This window comes from Mobula birostris, chromosome 8, assembly GCF_030028105.1.
Source record: "Mobula birostris isolate sMobBir1 chromosome 8, sMobBir1.hap1, whole genome shotgun sequence".
In the NCBI taxonomy this organism is placed as follows: Eukaryota; Metazoa; Chordata; class Chondrichthyes; order Myliobatiformes; family Myliobatidae; genus Mobula; species Mobula birostris.
This window is the reverse complement of record NC_092377.1, coordinates 78,017,616-78,043,325: the sequence shown is the minus strand read 5'-3', so window position 1 is coordinate 78,043,325 and position 25,710 is coordinate 78,017,616. Positions and strand designations below refer to the sequence as shown.

Here is a 25,710-nt window from a genome sequence, read left to right as displayed (position 1 = left end):
ATAATCCAATGTCTCCTCCGGAAGTATGGTATGCAAACTGTGCCGACTGTCCCTGTTTGCTTCTTTTAAATTCTCTCTTTTTCTCTCTGTCCCTCTGCACCATCTAATGTTTCCTTGGAAACTGTGGTGCACAAAGAATGCTGACTGCCACTGCTCACTTCTTTTAAATTCTCTCTCCCTCTACGCAAACCTCAGGAACTGTGGCATGCAAAATGTGCCAACTGCCCCGCTTGATTCTCTTAAACGCTTACTGTACGCAATCCATTGTCTCCTTGGGAACTGCGGTGTGAAAAAATTAAGGGGTTATAAGAAAGGCACAGGAATGAAAGAGAAACGGAGGGTTATGGGCTATGTATGAGGGAAGGATTAGGTTGGTCGTGGAGTAGGTTAAAACGTTTGCACAACACTATAGGTCAGAAGGCCTGTACTATGCTGTACTGTTGTGTGTTCGAACTGAGGATAAATAAAAACAAGTAGAAAAGCATGAGATTCAATTGGAAGTAGGGAAAAGGAAGGGAGGCTACAAAATGTACTGTCTCTATTGGCAGTATTTTCACTGCCAGGTTGTTCATCAGTAATACAAGGTCAACCACATTCCCCCATTTATCAATTGTCTTACTTTCTTTTCCTATCTCTTGTTACTGCTGATCATGTTTCTGCCAATAAAAGAACACCTGAAAGTAGATGTTAAAACCTGATGTTGTACACTCACTGACCACTTTATTAGGTACCTCTTCTGCACACCACTGTTATAAGGTTTTTTTTTTAGCTACTATCATCTTCTTGTCAACTTAAAAACAGCCTGGCCATCCTCTTCTGACCTTTCTCATTAACAAGGCATTTTTGCCCACAGAGCTGCCAGTCACTGGATGTTTTTTTTTTGTTTTTTGTACCATTCTCTGTAAACTTTGGAGCAGTGGTTCCCAAATATTTTTGGGTTACTGCCTCCAGAGCACATTCCCAATGCCCCCTCTCCTGTTTCAGCCATTACATAAAAACTATAAAGAATTTTGGTTTACAATGTACATTGACAAATAACTGCAAAAATTATTTAAAGGTATAAAATAAAATTATTTAATTGCAATAAAAATAAGTTTCATCAACAATTTTAGAGCTTACATTAATAATCCAACTATTCACGTGGAAATGAACAAACAGTTGAAGTTTCAGACTGAGACGCTTCGTCAGGACTGGAAAGGAAGGGGGAAGATGCCAGAATAAAATGGTGGGGGGAGGAGAAGGAGGATAACTAGAAGGTGATAGGTAAAGCCAGGTGGGTGGAAAAGGTAAAGGGCTTAAGATTAGAAGGAGAAATCAATATTAGAAGGCGTCCAGTGCCCCCAATGTGGCCTCTTCTACATTGACGAAGCCCGTCATAAATTGGAGGACTACTTTATCAAGCACCTCCACTCCATCCACCTAAAGTCAAACTTCCCAGTAGCCCAACATTTTAATTCTCATTCTCATTCCCATTCCAGTATATCGGTCCATGGCCTCCTGTTGTGCCATGGTGAGGCCACATCAGGGTGGAGGTGCAACACCTTATGTTCCTTCTAGGTAGGTTCCAACCAGATGATAAGAACATTGATTCTCCTTTCTGAAAAAAAATACATTCCCCCTCCCCCTTTCTTCTATTCCCCACTCTGGCCTATTATGTACCTCTTCTCATCTGTCTATCACCTCCCCGGTGCATCTCCAACTTCCCTTTCTTCTATGATCCACTCCTCTCCTATCAGATTCCTCCCTCTCCAGCCCTTTACTTTTTCCACCCACTTGGTTTCACCTATCACCATCTAGCTATCCTTCTTCCCCTCCCCTCACCTTTATATTCTGGCACCTTCCCCCTTCCTTTCCTGTCCCAAAGAAGGGTCTTGGCCTGAAATGTTGCCTATTTGTTCATATCTATGGATGCTGTCTGACTGCCGAGTTCCTCCCAACGTTTTGTGTGTGTTGCTTTGGATTTCCAGCATCTGCAGAATTTCTTAGGTTTATATTCACTACGTTGTTTTTTCATCTTTCAATGAGGTTGATGGACTTGGTGCAGTAATATCAGCTTCGCAACATCGAGCTGAATGGCACTCAGGAGTCTCAGATGACCACGTCCAGTAACTTGCAGTCTGTTTCATTGCTTTGAAAGAAAGTAGGCGACTGCACTGAAACCACACCCCATTAAATATGCTGTTGTAAAGGCAATAAAAAATATCTTGACCTTTTTCACAGTGCAGGATAGTGTTGAGAGATTTCTTTCTGCAACCAAGAGTCCTGATATGATTTTTTGGAACCATGACTTCAGCTCAAAGACATTTTGCAGTGAGATCAATCTTTCCTCCATCCTTCCTGTTAATTACTCATTACAAGGAATGGATTTATTGCCCACCCTGGAACTTGGATCAAGAGAAGATCCTGTAATCTCTCTGACATGTCTTTATACAGCTCACCCAGGCAGGCACAGTATAGTTGAAAATCATCATCTGGTATTCTTTCTTTCTCTTCCAACTCAGAGAGGCTTGGCAATGGCAGTTTATCAGTTTCAAAAAGTGCATAAAAGAATCTCAGGTAGTTTTCTTTTGAGAGCCATTTGACTTTTGTGTGCAACAGAAAACAAACTGTTCATCATTCTCAATACAAAGCTCTTGAAGTAGTTGAAAATTGAAAACATGGGACTTGATTTTATTTGCCTCTGTGATAACAGTATTTAATGGTTTGTGGAGCCGGTCCCTTCGCTTTTTTTTTGAGACAAGATGTTGTCTGTGAATTACATAGTGAATGATAATTATGTTACGTACAGTTTTTTCAAGAAAGTTCATTGATGATGCCCCATTTGCTGCACAAGTAAGAATATTGGTGAGTGGAATATCTTTCTCTTCACCTTTGTCCCCTCAGTGAGTCTACGCCCACAATGACGCTGAGCTGTTCTTCTGCTGCCTCCTTCTCTGTGTTTACTTCTTTGGCAAGGACTCTCTAGGCCACACCGATGACCCTTTCTCCCATATTCAACCTTGTTCCTCTTCCTGGACACTCTGCTTTGATCTTCTGCCTGTTCTTTGATCTTTTCATTGCTAACTGCCGACAGGGCATCAACTGTATTGACTTTACCACTCCTCACTCCAATTCTAACCTCACTCCTTCTGAGCACACTGTTCTCCACACTATCCCAACCTCACCAACAAATCCACAGATCCTGGTACTTATCAATGTAAGTGGCACAATTACCTTACCTGCCTCGACATCTCCTCTCTCACTACCATTCAGGGCCCCAAACAGTACTTCCAGGTGATGCGACACTTCAACTGTGAGTTTGTTGGGGTCATCTTCTGTACCCAGTGCTTCTGGTGCGGCCTCTTGGATATTGGTAACACTCAACATAGATTGGGAGACCGCTTCTCTGAGCACCTACACTCCATCTGCCTGACAAAGTAGGATCTCCCAGTGGCCACCCATTTCAATTCTACTTCCCATTCCCACTCAGACATGTCAGGCCATGGGCTCCTCTACTGCCGTGATGAGGCCATGCTCAGGTTGATGGAGCAACGCCTTGTATTCCGTTTGGGTAGCCTCCAACCTAATGGCATGAACATTGATTTCTTGAACTTTTGGTAATTGCTGCCCCCCCCCCCCCATCCCTCTTCACCGGTCCTATTCTCATTTCCCTCTCTCACCTTATCTCCTTACTCACCCATCAGCTTCTCCCCCTTCCCTTTCTCCCATGGCCTTCTACCCTCTCCTATCAGATTACCCCTTCTCCAGCCCTTTATCTCTTTCACCTATCACCTACTACCTTGTACTCTTCCTACCTTCACCCCAGCTTCTGGCTCTGACTTCTCGTCTTTTTTCCTAGTCCTGATGAAGGACCTCAGCCCGAAACGTCGACTGTTTACTCTTTTCCATAGATGCTACCTGGCCTGCTGAGTTCCCCCAGCATTTTGTGTGTGCTGCCCAGAAATAACACAATTTCTTCAGTCCAAATTTCTCATGATATACCAAATACAGAAGTGCCACATTGCTTTTCAACAACTATAACGAGCTTTAGGCAAAGTCTAAGAGAACGGTGGGTTAGCAGGAGATGCAGTGATTATGTGATTATTGTAATTATGAGGCACTGAGGATCAAATATAATAAGTAATTCATTTATTAAATTAAGCCTGTAATCCTTCATCTGTCCCCCTTGCTACTGAGCTTCCCCCCCCCACCCCATACCCCTTTATCTTATCATCACCCACTCTGAGAACCTCTTTTCTAGAGACAATTCAAAATTCCAGGTTTCTTCCAGGTGCTCCGGTTTCCTCCCACAGCCTAAAAACGTACTAGTTTGCAAGTCAATTGGTCATCATAAATTGTCCTGTGATTTGGCTGGGGTTAATTTGGTGAGTTGCTGCGTGGCGCGGCTCAAAGGGCTGGCAGGGCCTGTTCCGTGCTGTACCTCTAAATAAAAACTAGAAAATAAGTAACATTGATGCATAAAATCTTAGAAGCTGAGCCCTCTAGAAAGAAAGTCAAAAGCAGTTAACATACAGAACTGCTCTAGTGGCCATTTTTAAGCAGCATTGACTAATAGTGCATTCTGTGATTTTTAGAATATCCAATTGATCTATTCAGTGATGCAAGCAGGACCAGTTGTATGCATTAATCATTGAAATAAATAGGTAATAATCTTTAATATTTTGCCTTTAGTTCAATGAAAAATTGCAGGTTACTCAGATGGATTGGTCCCTACACCTGTTTTCACATGTTACCTGGTCTTTAGTCACACCATAATTCAGTGGTTTAAAAATAGCCCATGTTAGTTGCTCCATGTAGTGTAATAAATAACAATGGCTGTTACTATTGCAAAGACCATCTGAGTTGGGAGCACAGGGTGATGCTCTGTTTCTATTTCCTTGGCACAATACATTGAATTTGAAATCCATGCAAAAGTATGTTCTTGGATCTGAGAATCTGTTTTAGGTCATTATACTAAGCAACCTTCACTTTCAAATAAATGTAATTTTAATTTCCTTCTGAATATTGACTATTATTCAGTTTTTAAAAGTATATTTCTCCCTGGCACTTACAGAAATGTGTACAGAAAAGAGTAGCAATAAATTAAATATTCCCTTTCAACATTTGTGTTGAAGTTGAGAAGTTGCTGCAGTTTATAATTAGATGTATTATAATGCATATATAGAATTTGTTCCATCATATTCTTTTACTGTTAGTATCGTGTAGCTTTTTTTTGTGCTGTGTCACATATGAAATTAACCAGTTAAAGCTGTGACAAGCCTCAGCTTGCTTTGCATGATCATTGAATGCCAAGCCCAAATACCATACATTTTTATTAATGCAAAATAACTTTTGTTTTATGCACCCTCTGTAGGTGTCCTCCTTCTACCTTTTTGGAATGTTGTTTTGTTCATTGCACTTCAGAGGTATTATGATCTGTTTTATAGCTTTCCATAACCCTTTGCTACTGTATGGTTTTATCCTTACCTTGTAGGTCCAGCTGGAACTATGAGGGGTGATTGATAAGTTTGTGGCCTAAGGTAGAAGAAATCAATTTTAGAAAACCTAGCACATTTATTTTTCAACATAGTCCCTTCCTACATTTACACACTTAGTCCAGCAGTCGTGGAACTTTCTTTGTAGAAGTCGGCGTCTTGGACCTCCAGAAGTGGTCCACAGCAGGGGTGATTGATAAGTTTGTGGCCTAAGATGGAAGGAGATGAGTTGTTAACTTCAAACTTTCTGCATAATCACTCAAAGAGTTGAATTGCATGTGCATATAACGAGAGCTGTATAACTCATCTCCTAAACACAAAATACTCTGCAGATGCTGGGGTCAAAGCAACACGCACAAGTGTAACTCATTTCCTTCCACCTTAGGCCACAAACTTATCAATCACCCCTGCTGTGGACCACTTTCTGGGGGTCCAAGATGCCAACTTCAACAAAGAAGGGATCCATATGCTCCACGACCGCTGGACTAAGTGTGTAAATGTAGGAAGGGACTATGTTGAAAAATAAATATGCTAGGCTTTCTAAAATTGACACCGTCTACTTTAGGCCACAAACTTATCAATCACCCCTCGTATATGACATGCAAATTATTTAAAAGCTGCTAATATATTCATTATGTCAGCGAAACATTTAAACTGTAAAACCTCTTTTATTAAACGTTAAGGATTGGACTATTTTGCAAAGAATATTTATTTCAGGTTTTTGTATTTGTTAAATCACTTTGCTATTTTCTTGGAGAATGATTAGACATTTCATAAATTAAGGTAAAAATTTTGTACTTGATGCATTGGCAATAGGTCAGTTACTTTGCCTGTTTAGAAGTTATGTCTATTTACTTTTGTGGTCCAGAATTTTACTGTCAGCTATAAGGCTAAGGTGCTTTTTGTTGGCATGGAAAAATAATCCCCATTAAGATCCTGTACCCTGTGTACAGAGAGTTTAAAATTTGCCAGCTTAAATTTTGCCAGTGCCACTGCAGTATCAGGTGTCGGTCAGTTTGGTGGGAATTCCTAATGCCTAGCAACTAATATCACTAATCTACTTTACCAATTACATTAACTAATTTTCACAGACTGGAAGGAGTTTTTTTCATTAGCTTTTTAAGCTTTATAAGGAGTACCAACTAAAGACTGCAATATGCATATAATTTATTAAAAAAATAGAAGTTAAAAGGCTTTAATCTTTTTATAAATTGTTAAAATCCCTTGTACATGAAAATGTAAGAAATATAACTATAGATAAAGTCTAGTTCTTTCAGAGTCAGATAATTTGTTAATCAAATGTCAATAAAAACTTCAACATTTACAATGAGACTAGATAGCTTTAAAAGGTTTAAATATGCATTGTTTCCAGTGATTTTAGTTTGCATCCTTTGAGGAAGACTGCTAACAGCACAGCTTGTTAAGGGTTTTTGGAACTCTGACACCAGCTTTAATATTTCTGTGTAAAAACGCACACAATCTGCTGACGGTTGATGAAGTATTGATTGAAAAAGCCAGAAGCTTTGCCCTTAATGCTGGTGCAAATTCTGCGCCATGTGGCATTTTTATCTGTTTTATTAAAACATTTGATGTAAACTTTTGAATCTGTTGCATTTTGACTAGAAAAATGCTAGTAGAGTTTTTTTTCCTTAGTTTTAGTTACCTTGAAGTGATTATTCCACTCTCATCTGAAGCAATTTTAACACCTTGTTACTATAGTTTTTGCTGTTTGATTGAGAGATGTGAAATGAATTTGTGCTGCCACATAGGACAGATTGCACAATTGAAACAAATGGTGGTGGATTCGCTTAGGTATTGTTCTTTATTTTATTCAACATTGTTTTCAACAGAAGTAAATCTTTTTTGAGAAGCGTACAGCTATAGATTTTGTATGAATAAAAACAATGCTGTAAAATATGCAAAATGTCACTGGAAAATTGGTATAATAGAGGTTTTGTGGTACAGAATTATATGGTCTAAAAATAGATGCTGACCACCTAATTATGAGATCTAATATTTAGCACATTGCCATATTTTTATCATATGAAGTAAAAATAGAACTTTAAGCAGAACAGTGCATTCCTTTTAATCAACAAGCATCTGTGCCCATCATTGTGCTGTTTTGTTTGTTAAAGTTGCTTAATTAATGCTTAGGGGAAGGATTACTATAACAACCAAAATGTTTGTAAAGTTATTTGTCTTGTAGTATATGAGACAGTTGCAGATACTCTAATTTCATTTATGCATCGGCTATTCTAAACAGTGTCTGATTAAGTTTGAGGAAGATCACAAGATATAGATCCTTATTAGTTCAGTGATTGCATTGACTTGTATTCCATGTCATGTCCTTTGACTTTGCTTGCAACAGCTTCCCTTTGTGGCTCATTTCCAGCCTGAGGGAGTTTACATAATTCCTTCAGTAGAATTTTCAGCAGTTCCCACAGTGTCAAGGGCTGACTCATACATCAGGCTTTTAATTGAACAATTCTGCATCTATTTTGTGTGTTTGTTTCATGTTTTGTTTTGTTTTAAAACTACTCTGGGGAATCAGGAGAGAGAAACACTTTTGACCTACCCAGACTGTGACCACTTGTTTCAAGAACTTGTCTTTGTTAACGCTTTCAGAACTATAGAAATGTTACAGGATTTCTCATTTATATCTTACGCTGTAAGTTCACTACGAATCACTAAGAATTAAGAAACATGCCACTTATTTCCTTAAGTTCTAAATTTAGAATTGAAGGAAACCTCATTTTCATTTCAGTAAAAAAAAAGTTTTTGAAGTTGAGCTCGGAGTACTTGAGAATTACAACTACTGTTTTATTTGGAATGGGAAAAGATACAAGACAAGAGACAATAGGTGCAGGATAGGCCATTCGGCCCTTCGAGCCAGCACTGCCATTCACTGTGATCATGGCTGATCATCCACAATCAGTATCCAGTTCCTGCCTTATCTCTATAACCTTTGATTCCACTATCTTTAAGAGCTCTATCCATCTCTTTCTTGAAAGCATCCAGAAACTTGGCCTCCACTGCCTCCTGGGGCAGAGCATTCCACATATCCACCACTCTCTGGGTGAAAAAGTTTTTCCTCAACTCCGTTCTAAATGCCCTACCCCTTATTCTTAAACTGTGGCCTCTGGTTCTGGACTCACCCATCAGTGGGAACATGCTTCCTGCCTCCAGCGTGTCCAGTCCCTGAATAATCTTATATGTTTCAATAAGATCCCCTCTCAGCCTTCTAAATTCCAGTGTATACAAGCCCAGTTGCTCCAATCTTTCAACATATGACAGTCCCGCCATCCCTGGAATTAACCTTGTGAACCTACGCTGCACTCCCTCAATAGCAAGAACGTCCTTCCTCAAATTTGGAGACCAAACTGCACGCAATACTCCAGGTGTGGTCTCACCAGGGCCCTGTACAGCTGCAGAAGGACCTCTTTGCTCCTATACTCAATTCCCTTTGTTATGAAGGCCAGCATACCATTGGCTATCTTCACTGCCTGCTGTACTTGCATGCTTGCTTTCAGTGACTGATGTAGAAGAACACCTAGATCTCATTGTACTTCCCCTTTTTCTGACTTGACTCCATTTAGATAATAATCTGCCTTCCTGTTCTTACCACCAAAGTGGATAACCTCACGTTTATCCACATTAAACTGCATCTGCCATGCATCCGCCCACTCACCCAGCCTGTCCAAGTCACCCTGTATTCTCATAACATTCTCCTCACATTTCACACTGCCACCAGCTTTGTGTCATCTGCAAATTTGCTAATGTTACTTTTAATCCCTTCATCTAAATTATTAATGTATATTGTAAACAGCTGCGGTCCTAGCACTGAACCCTGCAGTATCCCACTGGTCACCACCTGCCATTCCGAAAGGGACCCGTTAATCGCTACTCTTTGTTTCCTGTCAGCCAGCCAATTTTCAATCCATGTCAGTACTCTGCCCCCAATACCATGTGCCCTAATTTTGCCCACTAATCTCCTATGTGGGACTTTATCAAGAAACAGCATAGGTTCACAAGAAACATTTTTGAGTTAGTGAGTTGTTGAATGTTGACAATTTCTCATGACTTACATAGAAAAGTAATGAAATAAATAGTGTAATAAGTATTATAGTATGATGTCGTGTGTTTTTCATTACATAATGTTCAGTGAGAGATTTTGGATGTGAAATGGGTATCACAATGACAGGTCACCTGATATTTTTGCTGCATGTAAGAGCCAAAAGGGCATATATGCACAGACTTCAGCTTCGGATCCTAGGAATTTTACAGTGATGAAGCTCCCATTAGTAGTTGCTATACATCAGAAATGCAGTATGGTGTCTGTATTCCTTAGGATTTCAGATAGTCTGATTTGGCACTAATGCTGCCATTTTAGAGCTCAACTTTCCTGGCAATACTTTCCCTTAATTCGATAATGAAACTTATTTAAGCAGTAAAGACTTATTCCTTGTTTCACTGAACTTACTCCCTCCCATCCACAACACTGTATCCATCTCAGTCAGAGCAGTGCAAGCTAATGTTGCCCTGATATGGTCTGATTTTATCCAGGTTGAAGCTGGGTATATTTCGAGAATCTCATTATTTAGATCCAGACTGTGCAAGGAAGATAATGGACTCTCCACTCGAAGACAATTAACCATATTACATTCACTTACCAAAGATCAAGCAAGCGAGAACTTGGGCTTCCCAATGATGCTGACCACCTCATTATGAGATCTAATATTTAGCACATTGCCATATTTTTATCGCTTGCAACTTGCTGCATGTTGACTACTGTGCACCAAAGCCAAAAGAGATTCCATTCTCTTTGCATTCAACTGGTGTTCAATCAAAGGCGGGGAAATGTGCAGGTAAAATAACAGGCATTTACCTGTACGATTCTCTAGGCTTCGTCACACACCAAATGAATGATAAGGGAGTTGAATCCCTTTGGATTTGGTACACAAGAGTCGATGTGTGTGTAGTTATTAATACCATTGTTCTATGGCAGTTCATTGTGTCAGCTGCACTGGAACAGCCATGTCATTCCTTATTTGCTAATGGTGTGACAAATTAGAGCAGTGTGCATCCCATGCATACATAGAGGTTGATACATTGAGTACTGTGTGGTATGCAAACCATTGGGATGCTTTCCTTGCATACACTGCTAGTTCTGCAAATATGCATAGTGAACATTATGATTCACAGTGATCTCTACAAACTACAAAATCATGCTAGTTAGATGGTCCTTAACATGCCTTGCTTAAGGACACGCCTCACCCAAGGCTCGAACTAATGACCTTCAAATCACTAGACGAATGCCTTAACTACTTGGCCATGCACCAACACAAAATACATGTAGGTCACTATATACTATCCAGAGATTAATTTTCTTACAGGCATTCACAGTAGAGCAAAGAAATTCAATAGGATCGATGTCAGACTGACAAAGAACCAGTGTGCTACAGAAGATAAACTGTGCAAGTGCAAAATAAATAAATTTTACTGAGAATGTGAGTTGTAGAGTCCTTGAAAGTGAGTCCATAGGTTGTGTAATCAGTTCAGTGTTGAGGTGAGTTATCCACGCTGATTCAGGAGGGTAATAACTCATGATTTTAGGGTAATAACTGTTCCTGTGTGTGATCAGGGAGCGGGAAGAGGAGGAGGTAGTGCAGGTGTTGAACCATCTTTCTGCCTTTTTCAGCTCCAGAAGTGTGTGAACAGCCACTTGAAGTAATTTAAGATTTAAGATTGTTTATTATCATTTTTTAGTTACGGAAGTGTAAAGGAGGTCATATTGATTGTTGCTCTGGATCCAATGCAGCATAAAAAAGTACAATAAAAATACAAAATAAAATATTTGCTATTAATTATGTTATTTATCTATTAAACATGATTAATCTTAAATTAACTCCCTATAAGAGGAAAATCTTGCCTGACAAATCTCTTGGAATACTTTGAGGAAATAACAGGCAGAAGAGACAAAAGATAGTCAGTGGATGTTACTTATTTGGATTTTCAGAAGACCTTTGACAAGGTGCCCCACATGAGACTGCTTAACAAGGAAAATGCCCATGGTATTACAGGAAAGATACTAGCATGCATAAAGGATTGGCTAACTGGCAGGAGGCAAAGAGTGGGAATAAAAGGGGCCTTTTCTGGTTGGCTGCCAGTGACTAGTGGTATGTCGCCAAAGTCAGTGTCGGAACAACTTCTTTTCATGTTATATGTCACTGATTTGGATGAAGGAATTGATAGCTTTGGGGCCACGTTTGTAGACGATATGAAGATAGGTGGAGGCACAGGTAGTGCTGAGGAAGCAGAGTGTCTGCAGGAGACCTTAGATAGATTTGGGGAATGGGCAGATGGAATATAGTGTAGAGAAGTGCATGGTCATGCACTTCAGCAGAAGGAATAAAGGTGTGGACTATTTTCCAAATGAGGAAAAAATTCAAAAATCAGAGGTACAAAGGGATTTGGGAATCCTCATGCAGGATTCCCTAAATGTTAATTTGCAGGTTAAATCGATGATAAGGAAGGCAAATGCAATGTTAGCATTCATTTCAAGAGGACGAGAATACAAAAGCTTTATAAGACATTGATCAGACCATATTTGGAGTAATGTGAGCAGTATTGGTCCAGAGGAGGTTCACAAGAATGATCCAGGAATGAAAGGATTAACTTACGAGGAGCATTCAATGGCTCTGGGCCTGTACTCGCTGGAGTTCAGAAAAATGAGGGGGTATCATTAAAACTTATCGAATATTGAAAGGCCTAGAAAGAGTAGTTGTCGAGAGGATGTTTCTTATAGTGGGTGAGTCTAGGACCAGAGGGCACAGCTCAGAATTTAAGTATGTCCATTTAGAACAAAGATGAGGGAATTTTTCTTTGGAAAAATCTGTGGAATTCATTGCCACAGTCAACTGTGCAGACCAAGTCATTGGATATATTGAAAGCAGAAGTTGATAGATTCTTGATTAATCAGGGTGTCAAAGGTTACGGGGAAGATAGAAGAATGGGGTTGAGAGGGATAATAAACCAGCCATCATGGTATTTCAGGGCAGACTGGATGAGCTAAATAGCCAAATTCTGCTCCTACCTCTTATTTATCTACAATGAAAAAGTAAAAATCATCATAAAATAAATGCCTTTAAACAAATTTAAGAATGCAATTATGTCTTTTCGCTTTTAAGCATAAACTATATCATGTAGGGCATTCATTTAATTTCTTTTAGCAATGCTGCCATGCTTTATATGTTGTTTTCCTAGCAGCCTCATCATTTCTATGGCAAGTTCAGTAAGTACTAGTGGAGGAGACTGTTGATGTCCTTGGAGACTGAACTCCAGTGATTCTAGCCTGATCGACCTTGTTTCAAATTGCACTGCCGTGGCATGGGCAGCAATAACATAGGTTGACCATTGAATTGGTTGATTGACTGATGGCAGTCAACAAAAACATCAACAAAGTAGCTAAGATATGATTTTGTGTTTCTCAGAGGTTGACTACTGGCATTGGACTCCACAGTTAACTCCTCACAGTACCTTTTCAATTGTGCATCTGGAAGGCCTCCTGTTGACACAGGACATCACTCCTAATGTCTGCCGGTTGTTCCTAGGATATATGTGTGGACTCAGGAAACCAACCCTCTCTTGGGTTCAGTTATTTGCATTGGTCCCCAGTCTGATTCATTTCCTGTATGATTGCAGTTACCTGCTGCACCCATAGTGCACTTCCCCTTTAAGAGACATATGCTAAGTTTAACTAATGCTGGCAAGTTATAATTTTCAGTTTCCTTGTGAAGCCTGCAGTCAATCAACTGTTTATGCTGACTGCATGCAGAAATCATTGTAATGAGCATGTAGCTGGCATATTGCCTACAATGCAATCAATGGACATTGGTTGGTAGCATCTAGTCAGCTTCATGCCTGTTCTCAAGTATCCAATTTAGACGTCAGTATATTGATAGTTTCGTAGCATATGCTAAGCCCAATCATGCATTATATTGTTGAGATCATGCAGGTCCTGAAAAGTTGTTAAGAAATATTTTCATAGTGATGGAGTAAGGAGGTAGCCTAATGTGGAATCCAGTGGAAGCTAGAAATCATTGTGCTGAGCTGACTGTGTGACTGAATTGAGACCTTTTACCACTAGGGCATATTCTATTCTACTAGTCAGGAACATTTTGATATGCTCAGTAGGCCTAAATATTTCATGCTTTCCCAACTGGATCCTACATAAGTGAAGTCAGAATTGATCTGAATTACTTCTGAATGGACCTAGCCTGGCAGCACGAAGTTTCTCCTAGTTGTTTACTGATTGCTCATTTGGTTATTATCTGTTTCCAAGAGCATATATGATGTGGTTGATGTTCGAAATGGGAATCCCAAGTTGATGTATTTGCATGCTGTTATTAGATGGGCATTGATACTGAGTTTATGTTATCTGGAAAATCAGGATAGCAAAGATGCATACATCGGGATTATCTTTATTGAATACAGCTTGGCATTCAACACTATCATCCTCTCAAAACTAATCAATAAGTTTCAAGACCTCAACGTCAATACCTCCTTTTGCAATTGGATCCTTAATTTGCTCCCTTGCAGACTCCGGTCTGTTCAAATTGGCAACATCTCCTCCACAATCTTCCTCAGGACTGGTGCACCACGAGGCTGTGCTTAGTCCCCTGCTCTACTCACTTTATACTAACGAGTGTGAGGTTAAGCACAGCTCCAATGCTTTGAGATTGCAGACTTATCACTGGTGTTGGCCGAATCAATGGTGGTGACGAATCAGCATATAGAAAGGAATTTGAAAATGTGGCTGAATAGTGCCACAACAGCAACCTCACACTTAAGGTCAGCAAGACCAAGAGCTGATTATTGACTTCAGGAGGAAGAAACCCGAGCTCCATGAGCCAGTCCTCGTCAGAGGATCAGAGGTGGAGAAGGTCAGCAGCTTTAAATTCCACCATGTTATCATTTCAGAGGATCTGTACTGGGCCCAGCACATAAGTGCAATTATGAAGAAAACACAACACCAGTGCCCTTGAATGGAAATGCCGACTAAATGTAGTGGATATGGCCAGTCCCTCTTTACCATTGAGCACATCTGCATAGTGCGCTATCACAGGAAATCAGTATCCTTCATCAGAGACCCCCTCCATCCAGGCCAAGCTCTCTTCTTGCTGCTGCCTTCAAGAAGGTGGTGCAGGAGGCTCAGTACCCATACACTGGGTTCATGAACAGTTATTGCCCCTCAACCATCAGGCTCTTGAATCACAAGGGCTAACTTCACTCACCCTGTCGCTGAACTATTCCCACAACCTGTGGACTTGCTTTCAAGGACTCTTCATCTCATGTTCTCAATACTCATTATTTGTTTATTTATCTTTCTCTTTTGTATTTGCAGAGTTTGTTGTCTTTTGCACATTGGTTGTTTGTTTGCCCTTTGGGATGTGGTCTTTCATTGATTCTGTTATGTTTGGATATACTGTGTATAGCCGCAAGAAAATAATTCTCAGGTTTGTATATAGTGACATATATGTACTTTGATAATAAATTTGCTTTGAACTTTGATGTACCTAACTGTGCCTCACCCACACTTAGTATGTTTACTTAACGTAAACAGCAATTGTAGGTGAAATTTGAGATAATGCAGCTTAGTAAAAATAATTGTTTTTGTATTGAAAGCAAAATCAATTATTCTTATCAAGATGTATTATTGCACTATTAATTTTTTTTACTCTGTGTCTAGCAATAAACTTAAATTCTTTGAAGATAATGGAAATGTGAAAATTGGGATCAGCTGGATTTTTGTAGTGGATCAGCTCAAGCTGTGGTATGGCATGCAGCCAAATAAAATTGATTTGGTAGAATGCAGCCAGTTCACTCTGATGCCAACATTCAAGATTTTTAATTATCTTTTTTAAAAAAAGGCACAATGTAACAAATGTGTAGATGGAATATATCCCACTCCAGTAATCATATCAAAGTGAGTGTTGCAGGAGCAGTTAATTTTTTTACATTAGTTTGACCATCCCTTTTGTCAATAAAAGTATCCATGATATGACCTTAGATGTCTTGTCCATACCTGACCTGGAAGTGCTAATGCTGATTGTAGGTGACTTATGAAAAGTGCTTCATTTCCTTGATGATGCTATGGATATTTGGATATTGCACAGTGTGATAAACAATTGTTTTGTAGTTGGTGTCGTTTCTATCAGTTTGTGTATTTTTTTAGTGAAATGCTTTTTTTTTTGATAGATTACCAAACATGGAGCTTCAGAATATTTTACCGGTAAATCAGAAATGAAAAAGCCTTGCAATGTCTCTGTCTCAGTTGAGAAGAAGAAAGAAGCTTTGAAGCAAATGTATGTATTGCTACGTGATTGGATATAGAATTGTTCCTGACTGTAAAATAACAAGCCCAACAGTTTGGTCCTTTACTCAAAGGAAATGTTGAATTATGCAGTTGTTGAAGTGAAACATAAATTGTTTATTTTAGAATTTGTGCAAATAAGCCAGCATTTTCTGCTCAGTTGAACGAATAAACTCTTCTCGAGCTTCAGGCCGGGTACAGGTAACGATTATAACTGACATTTCGATGACAAACTCTGCCATCTTCTTCAGGGATGAAAGCACTAGATCCTTTTTTTAAACCCAGTTGAATTCCATTCATTTGAAAATACTGTTTTGCTAATTCTTGTTAGAGATCTAGTTTTATCCTTCTTGGCAAGTATATCAGGTCTTACATTATTTTGATCAATAGTTATTGCAGTTCTGTTTTCTTTCCTGATACCGAAGACAGAGAATGTTTTTCTATATGCCGTTTTGCATTTTTAATATTAATGTGTATTGAGCTGTAACTTTTTCATTCAGATAATCTCATCACCTTTCGATCCTTTGAGAGTTATTGTTTGAAATACAACATCTTGAACTTTATGATGCTTTAACGAAATGCTTCATATTTCTCAACATTTCGTTCAGCACATTCATCTGCATTTCACTCAGACAGAACTGAAGTCAAATTTAATTTTACTGACAGCAGGAGTGACAGAACACAATTCTAAATTAGTATCTCTCCTCTGCATATTCATTTACTGTTTGACAAATTACAGTACACACTAAGGTCGAAGTATTCCACTACCATGAAAGCTCTTGGAGAGTAACAGCAGTATTATACTCTATTTCCAATTTCACTTGTGTTTAATGTTGTATTGACCAGAAAATGCTTCACCTCCCTCACGCCCTTTAAGATTCTCAAAGCTCACCATTTTGAGTACCACTCCTAATATTTCCTCAATTAGATTGGCATCTAATTGATTACCTGGGGGAAGCAACAGTGGTCGAGCCTCTGACAGAATCTGGCCTTGTGGCTCAGAAGGGTAGGGAAAGGAAGAGGTTAGCAGCAGTGATAAGGGACTCTATAGTTAGGGGGTCAGACAGGCCATTCTATGGATGCAGGAAAGAAAAATGGATGGTAGTTTGCCTCCCAGGTGCCAGGGTCCGGGATGTTCTGATCGCATCTTCGATATCCTGAAGTGGGAAGGTGAATAGCCAGAGGTCATGGTACATACAGTGGCATGCAAAAGTCTGGGCATCCCTGGTCAAACTTTCTGTCACTGTTAATAGCTAAGCGAGTAAAAGATGAACTGATTTCCAAAAGGCATAAAGTTAAAGATGACACATTTCTTTAATATTTTAAGCAAGAAACTTTTTTATTTCCATCTTTTACAGTTTCAAAATAACAAAAAAGGAAAAGAGCCTGAAGCAAATGTTTGGGCACCCTGCATGGCCAGTACATAGTAACACCTCCTTTGGCAAGTATCACAGCTTGTAAATGCTTTTTGTAGCCAGCTAAGAGTCTTTCAATTCTCGTTTGGGGGATTTTCACCCATTCTTCCTTGCAAAAGGCTTCTAGTTCTGTGAGATTCTCGGGCCTCTCGCAGGTCTATCCACAGATTCTTGATGATGTTTAGGTCAGGGGACTGAAAGGGCCATGGCAAAACTTTCAGCTTGTTCCTCTTGAGGTAGTCCATTGTGGATTTTGAGGTGTGTTTAGGATCATTATCCTGTTGTGGAAGCCATCCTCTTTTCATCTTTGGCTTTTTTACAGACGGTGTGATGTTTGCTTCCAGAATTTACTGGTATTTAATTGAATTCATTCCTCCCTCTACCAGTAAATGTTCCCTGTGCCACTGGCTGCAACACAAGCCCAAAGCATGATCGATCCACCCCCGTGCTTAACTGTTGGAGAGGTGTTCTTTTCATGAAATTCTGCACCTTTTTTCTCTAAACATTGCGGCCAAAAATTTCTATTCAAAAGGTTCAAAGGAACATCTAAACAAGCCTGATGCATTTTGGAAACAAGTCCTGTGGACTGATGAAGTTAAAATAGAACTTTTTGGCCGCAATAAGCAAAGGTATGTTTGGAGAAAAAAGGGTGCAGAATTTCATGAAAAGAACACCTCTCCAACTGTTAAGCACGGGGGTGGATCGATCATGCTTTGGGCTTGTGTTGCAGCCAGTGGCACAGGGAACATTTACTGGTAGAAGGAAGAATGAGTTCAATTAAATACCAGCAAATTCTGGAAGCAAACATCACATTGTCTGTAACAAAGCCGAAGATGAAAAGAGGATGGCTTCTACAACAGGATAATGATCCTAAACACACCTCAAAATCCACAATGGACTACCTCAAGAGGCGCAAGCTGAAGGTTTTGCCATGGCCCTCACAGTCCCCTGACCTAAACATCATCGAAAATCTGTGGATAGACCTCAAAAGAACAGTGCATGCAAGACGGCCCAAGAATCTCACAGAACTAGAAGCCTTTTGCAAGGAAAATGGGCAAAAATCCCCTAAACAAGAATTGGAAGACTCTTAACTGGCTACAAAAAATGTTTACAAGCTGTGATACTTGCCAAAGGGAGTGTTACTAAGTACTGCCATGCAGGGTGCCCAAACTTTTGCTTCGGGCCCTTTTCCTTTTTTGTTATTTTGAAACTGTAAAAGATGGAAATAAAAAAGTTTTCTTGCTTAAAATATTAAAGAAATGTGTCATCTTTAACTTTATGCCTTTTGGAAATCAGTTCATCTTTTACTCGCTTAGCCATTCGCAGTAACAGAAATTTTGACCAGCGGTGCCCAAACTTTTGCATGCCACTGTACTGGTACCAACAACATAAGTAGGAAAGGGGAGGAGGTCCTGAAAACAGACTACAGGGAGATAGGAAAGAAGCTGAGAAGTAGGACCTCAAAGATAGTAATCTTGGGATTACTGCCTGTGCCATGAGACAGTGAGTATAGGAATAGAGTGAGGTGGAGGATAAATGCGTGGCTGAGGGATTGGAACAGGGGGCAGGGATTCAGATTTCTGGATCATTGGGACCTCTTTTGGGGCAGGCATGACCTGTACAAAAAGGACGGGTTGCACTTGAATCTGAGGGAGACCAATATCCTGGCAGGGAGGTTTGCTAAGGTTGTTGTGGAGAGTTTAAACTAGAATTGCTGAGGGGTGGAAACCAAACTGAAGAGATGGAGGAAGGGGCGGTTGGCTCACAAATAGAGAAAGCTTGTAGGCAGTGTGACAGGGAGAATAGGCAAGTGATAGAGAAAGGATCTGCTCAGACTGATGGTTTGAGATGTGTCTATTTTAATGCAAGAAGCATCATTAACAAAGTGGATGAGCTTGGAGCGTGGAGCAGCGCTTGGAGCTATGATGTTGTGGCCATTACAGAGACTTGGATGGCTCAAGTTCAGGAATAGTTACTTTGAGTACCAGGCTTTAGATGTTTCAGAAAGGACAGGGAGGGAAGCAAGAGAGGTGGGGCATGGTATTGCTGATCAGAGATAGCAACACGGCTGCAGAAAAGGAGGAAGTCATGGAAGGATTGTCTACTGAGTCTCTTGGGTGGAAGTTAGGAACAGTAAGGGGTCAATAACTCCACTGGGTGCTTTGTATAGACCACCCAATATTAACAGGGACATTGAGGAACAGATAAGGAGACAGATTCTGGAAAGGAGTAATAATAACAGGGTTCTTGTAGGGGGAGATTTTAATTTCCCAAATATTGATTAGCATCTTCCTAGCCCGAGGAGTTTAGATAGGGTGGAGTTTGTTAGGTGTGTTCAGGAAGATTTCCTGACACAATAAGCCTACAAGAGGAGAGGCTGTATTTGATCTGCTATTGGGAAATGAACTTGGTCAGGTGTCAGGTCTCTCAGTGGGAGAGCATTTTGGAGATGGTGATCACAATTCTATCTGCTTTACCATAGCATTGGAGAGGGATGGGAACAGACAAGTTAGGAAAGTGTTTAATTGGAGTAAGGGGAAATAAGAAGCTAGCAACCAGGATCTTGGAAGCATAAATTGGGAACAGCTGTTCTCAGGGAAATGTATGGCAGAAATGTGGCAAATGTTCAGGGGATATTTGTGTGGGGTATGTTCCAATGAGACAGGGAAAAGATGGTAGGGTACAAGAACCGTGGTGTACAAAGGCTATTGAAAATCTAGTCAAGAAGAAAAGAAGAACTTACGAAAGGTTCATAAAACTAGGTAATGATAGAGATCTAGAAAATTTTCAGGCTAGCAGGAAGGAGTTTAAGAATGAAATTAGGAGAGCTAGAAGGGGCCATGAGAAGGCCTTGGTGAGCAGATTTAAGGAAACCCCCAAGGCATTCTACAAGTATGTGAAGAGCAAGAGGCTAGGACGTGACAGAATAGGACCAATCAAGTGCGACATTGGAAAAGTGTGTATGGAACTGGAGGAGATAGTGGGGGTACTTAATGAATACTTTGCTTCAGTATTGATTGCGGAAAAGGATCTTGGTGGGCGTAGGGATGACTTACAGCGGACTGAAAAGCCTGAGCATATAGACATTAAGAAAGAGCTGGAGCTTTCGGAGAGTATCAAGTTGGATAAGTCACTGGGACTGAACGAGATATACCCCAGGCTACTGTGGGAGGCGAGGGAGGAGATGGCCAGAGGATCAGCAATGATTTTTGCATCATCAATGGGGAAGGGAGAGGTTCCGGAGGATTGGAGGGTGCAGATGTTGTTCCCCTATTGAAGAAAGGGAGTAGAGGTAGCCCAGGAAATTATAGACTAGTGAGTCTTACTTCAGTGGTTGGTAAGTTGATGGAAAAGGTGGAGAGGCAAGACATATGAACAATTGGAGAGGCATAATATGATTAGGAATAGTCATCATGGCTTTGAGGATGTGACTAAACACATTGATGAAGGTAGAACAGTAGATGTAGTGTATATGGATATTAGCAAGGTATTTGATAAGGAACCCCATGCAAGGCTTACTGAGAAGGTACGGAGGCATAGGATTACAGCAGGACATCGATAGGATGCAAAACTCGGCTGAGAAGTGGCAGATGGAGTTCAACCCAGATAAGTGTGAGGTGGTTCAATTTGGTAGGTCAAATATGATGGCAAAATATAGTATTAATGGTAAGACTCTTGGCAGGGTAGAGGATCAGAGGGACCTTGGGGTATGAATCCATAGGACACTCAAAACTGCTGCACAGGTTGACTGTGTGGTTAAGAAGGCATACGGTGCATTGGCCTTCATCAACCATGGTATTGAGTTTTAGGGCCGAGAGAGAATGTTACAACTTTATAGGACCTTGGTCAAACCCCATTTGGAGTACTGTGCTCAGTTCTGGTCACCTCACTACAGGAAGGATGTGTAAATTGTAGAAAGGATGTAGAGGAGATTTACAAGGATGTTGCCTGGATTGGGGAGCATGCCCTATGAGTCAACTTGGCCTTGTCTCCTTGGAGCGACAGAGGATGAGAGGTGACCTGAGAAAGGTAAATAAGATGATGAGAGGCATTGATCATGTGGATAGCAGAGAAAGATTTTTCCCAGAGCTGAAATGGCTAACATGAGAGGGCACAGTTTTAAGGTGCTTGGAAGTAGGTACAGAGGAGATGTCAGGGGTAAGTTTTTTTACACAGAGGGTGGTGAGTGCATGGAATGGGCTGCTGGTGACAGTGGTGGAGGCGGATATGATAGGGTCTTTTAAGAGACTCCTGGATAGGTACATAGAGCGTAGAAAAATAGAGGGCTATGGGTAAGCCTAGTAATTTCTAAAGTAAGTACGTGTTCGACACAGCATTGTGAGCCGAAGGGCCTGTATTGTGCTGTAGGTTTTCTATGTTTCATCCATTTTTAAATTTTATTCAGAGTATTTCCCAGATTACAAAATTCCTTATATCCTGTTGCCACCTTCCTTGTTCCATATTTTATTTTATTTTAGAGATACTGTGTGGATTAGGCCCTTCTGACCCTTCAAACCACAACTGCCCAGCAACCCACCCAATAACCCTAATCTAATCATGGGACAATTTACAATGACCAGATAACCTGCCCAGTACGTGGTTGGACTATGGGAGGAAACCAGAGGACAAGGAGAAAACCCACGCATTCCATGGGGAGGACATACAGATACTCCTTACAAAGGACAACAAGACTGAACTCGGAACTCTGACGTCCCGAGCTGTAATAGGATCGTGCTAACCGCACATGGTCATCTAGACTATGGATAACTATAAAATTTATATATATTCATTGAATTAGTGATTTCTTTAAACCATAGGTTGCCATCATTGAGGTTATTTTGGCTATACTCCCAGATGTGAGTGGGGAAAAAAGCTATAAATCATTTAATATCTAGATTACTCTGACCAATGATTAATTAAGTATTTTGGGACTTTTGGTTGTTCTTTTTTTGTGGAAAGAATTTAAAAGTTACAGTTGATTTAAAGTGTTTGTGGTTTAGAAATTTTATTCCAGTCTGAATTTGCTGGTACAAAATTGGAATTTATACATAATCAAGCCTTAAATCTTACAGAAGGATAGAAGGCTGTTCGTAAACCTCTGCTTGGCATGGATCTCAATCTATACTTGGAAAGTTCAATGCAAGTACCTATAAAGGCATGTGTAGAAAAAGAGCTATTTCCATTTATGATCACAAGCAAGTTCTATTGCCTGATTTCCAAATGGCAAATAGCTCACTTTTAGAATATCTTGCATTCAAAAGAATACTTACAGTAAAACACTAAATTTGTAACAGTTTCATACACAAGGATCATAAACTTGACAATAGACTTAGAGTTATCAAATCTGCTAAGTAGTATCCACTAGGTTGGAGGAACAACACCTTACATTCCGTCTGGGTAGCCTCCAACCTGATGGCATGAGCATTGACTTCTCAAACTTCTGCTAATGCCCCACCTCCCCCTCGTACCCCATCCGTTATTTATTTATATACACACATTCTTTCTCTCTCTCTCCTTTTTCTCCCTCTGTCCCTCTAACTATACTCCTTGCCCATCCTCTGGGCTCCCCCTCACTTTTCCTTCTCCCTGGGCCTCCTGTCCCATGATCCTCTCATATCCCTTTTGCCAATCACCTGTCCAGCTCTTGGCTCCATTCCTCCCCCTCCTGTCTTCTCCTATCATTACGGATCTCCCCCTCCCTTTCCCACTTTCAAATCTCTTACTAGCTCTTCCTTCAGTTAGTCCTGACGAAGGGTCTCAGCCCGAAACGTCGACTGTACCTCTTACTAGAGATGCTGCCTGACCTGCTGTGTTCACCAGCAACTTTTATATGTGTTACCTATCACCTCAATTATTTCTGGCCTAATATCAACATATTAATATACAATTTCTTGAATTTCACATGAAGTGGCATAATAAGTAAAGCAAAAACAATAAGTTGCCTTTTTATTCCATTAAATTGAACTGATAGGTGAGGTGCAACACAGAAGATATACCCATCTTTTCCCTGTGGTTGTGGAGCTTTGAGCTCCCTAGCTCCCGATCTCAGGAACTGGAGCTGAAGATCTTTCTATTGTTCTTCCATTGCATTCTGTAATTTTTCTTCCAAGGCTTTTCAATTATCTTGGTTAATTTTTCTCCCAGCTGCGTACCTTTTACTTTTGTTGCTCCTTTGTAAAGTGTCTTAGGGCATTTTCTCTGTTAAGGGCATAAATACTTGTTATTGAAATACTATTCATCAATAAGTGTGTGAAGCAGTGTGTTAAAACTTGTCATTGCTTGAAAGGCTCATCTGAAGTAGATGAGCCAGGAAATCGGCTTGTCCCATGGATGACTACACAATGCTGTGCACATATATCAGGATTTCTGGTTTTATTAGAATCAAGCTTGGTCACTTCTCTATGGGAGCATAGGTTTCCAATAGAAATATTTCAGGATTTTTATATGCTTGACTTTCTGCTTATTCCACTGAAGGAAGAAACATAGTCATTCTTAAAGAAAAGTATCAGTTTGAGCAGGCAGTATGTTACAGGAAGCATTCTTTTTGGCTTATTTCAGAATTAACCTTTTTCTTATTAACTCTACAAACTGTACTTCCTGCTTTTGCTTTTGTGCTTAATATAAAGTTTATGTGAATTCAGGGTTAGTTTTCTCAGCTGGAAACATCTGAACTTCTTGCAAGAGAGAATTAAGATTGACATATATTTTGGAGGGGGACATTTTACATACAGAATGCTTCAATCCATATTCATAAGTACTGGCCAGTTATAAACCTCTTCATTCATACTGGATTTTTTGTTTTTGTTCCCAGTGTTAAAAAGAGTTGCTGCACAAAGATGGAAAACTGTAACAAAGCTGACTCTAGTGATTTCTTAATAAAAGCTCAACTTGGTGTAACAGAAGATGAACAGAATGTAGCTCAACCTGTTGCAGGTTTCAACCATGAGATTCAGGATATAAATACTGGTAGAAGAGAAGATTGTATGAACTCAGTTCAAAGCAAGTTATTACTTCCTGCAATAAAACTGGAAAAATACATTAACAAGAAGCAGCCAGCTCAACAGAACTGCCAACAACCTCAATCTATTGAACAGCTGAAGGCAGGTTTGAAAAACATTGCAACCGACAGTGAGTCAGCACTGCAGGGTCTCAACCAAAATGAAGCAAGTGAAAAAGTACACACTAAGCGCAGGAGAGTCTCCTCTCAAAATGGAGCTAATAGTGCTGTGAAGATCATTTCTGGAGAGAGGCCTGCAACCCCTATTGAAGTTACAATGGAGATGAACTCTCCTGAGTCCTTAAGAAAGCCAATGAAGAAAAAGACACTAGTAAAACATAATTGCCATTCTGAAAGGTCAGTCAAAGGTAAACCAGACTGCTTTGTCCACACCAGCAGAGATGCAGATGGATACTTGTTTTCTACAGGCAATTCTCCCCAAGACTTCTGCCATGTAAATAAGCATAAAAAGAGAAGATTAACAGTACAGAATAATTCAACAAAAAAGTCAGAGGTGACACCAAGTCCTTCTGGTTTTAAGTCTCAGAATTCTGACCCAATATTGATAAAGGGCGAATCAGAGAAAGAAAATATGCCAAGAAAATCAAGAATTCAAAGACTAAGGAGAGCTGGAATTTTCAAGAATGACAATATTTCTGTGTGATAGTTTCTAGTGTTTGACAGTTAGTGTTCATATGCTACAGACATAATTAAAGTTGTGCATCTACATTATTTTGTAAAAGCACATTATTCTGAGGTTTAACATTTAGTCTAATAATAAAGTCAAGTGTGGATAAGTTACTCATCTTTAATTTAGCCCAATCTTCTTTTGATAGTCTTGATTAGTGAAAGGAGGTTATTATTGGCATCCAGAGCACTGTCAAATTTGATTCTAGTCCTATTAATATTAGATTGGCTTAAGTGTATGTATTATAATATTTTTAAATTTTAAGATTTATTCTTTGCTATATTACTTAGCATATAATTGCCATTTCAAGATTGTTTCAACTTGTATTTCGCAATAAAAGTTTGATTACATCTGCAAACTGTTTCCTAGTTCTGTCGTTCGGCTTTCACTTTCAGAAAATCAGGGGTATCAATATTTAATTATCACTGCTCATTCTTAAAGCCATGGAGGTTTGATAAAATCATTGTGTATTCTATCATGTTATCAAATTAACAAGGTAATGTTTAAATAAGTAATATGTAAGGCATTAATTGAAGGTAATTGAAGTCAGAAAGGCACAAAACATTCGCCACTAAGACCTAGCTTTTTCCTTCCATTTTCTGTTATATACACATTACTAAGTAAAGACTTTACACACATTAATAAGTGCCACACCTGCCACATATGAAGGGTACCAGAAAGGGTAAGAAATCCTATTCATATTTTGATGCTAAAATGGTACAACCAAATAATTCTAGTATAAATCACAGTCCCTATTTATGTAA

At 39.7% G+C, this 25,710-nt stretch overlaps 1 protein-coding gene across 5 annotated transcripts in view; it reads left to right on the top strand.

Moving 5' to 3' along the window:
- slx4ip (SLX4 interacting protein) overlaps nucleotides 1–25,243 on the top strand; it is a 145,914-nt gene extending 120,671 nt beyond the window's left edge. For all 5 annotated transcript variants that reach the window (XM_072265497.1, XM_072265500.1, XM_072265498.1 and 2 more), the window contains 2 exons: nucleotides 15,732–15,838; nucleotides 24,073–25,243. In XM_072265497.1, the coding sequence (XP_072121598.1) occupies nucleotides 15,732–15,838; nucleotides 24,073–24,922 (957 nt within the window). In that variant the 3' untranslated portion in view covers nucleotides 24,923–25,243. The remainder of the gene's footprint in view (nucleotides 1–15,731; nucleotides 15,839–24,072) is intronic.
- The last annotated feature ends 467 nt before the right edge of the window (nucleotides 25,244–25,710 follow it).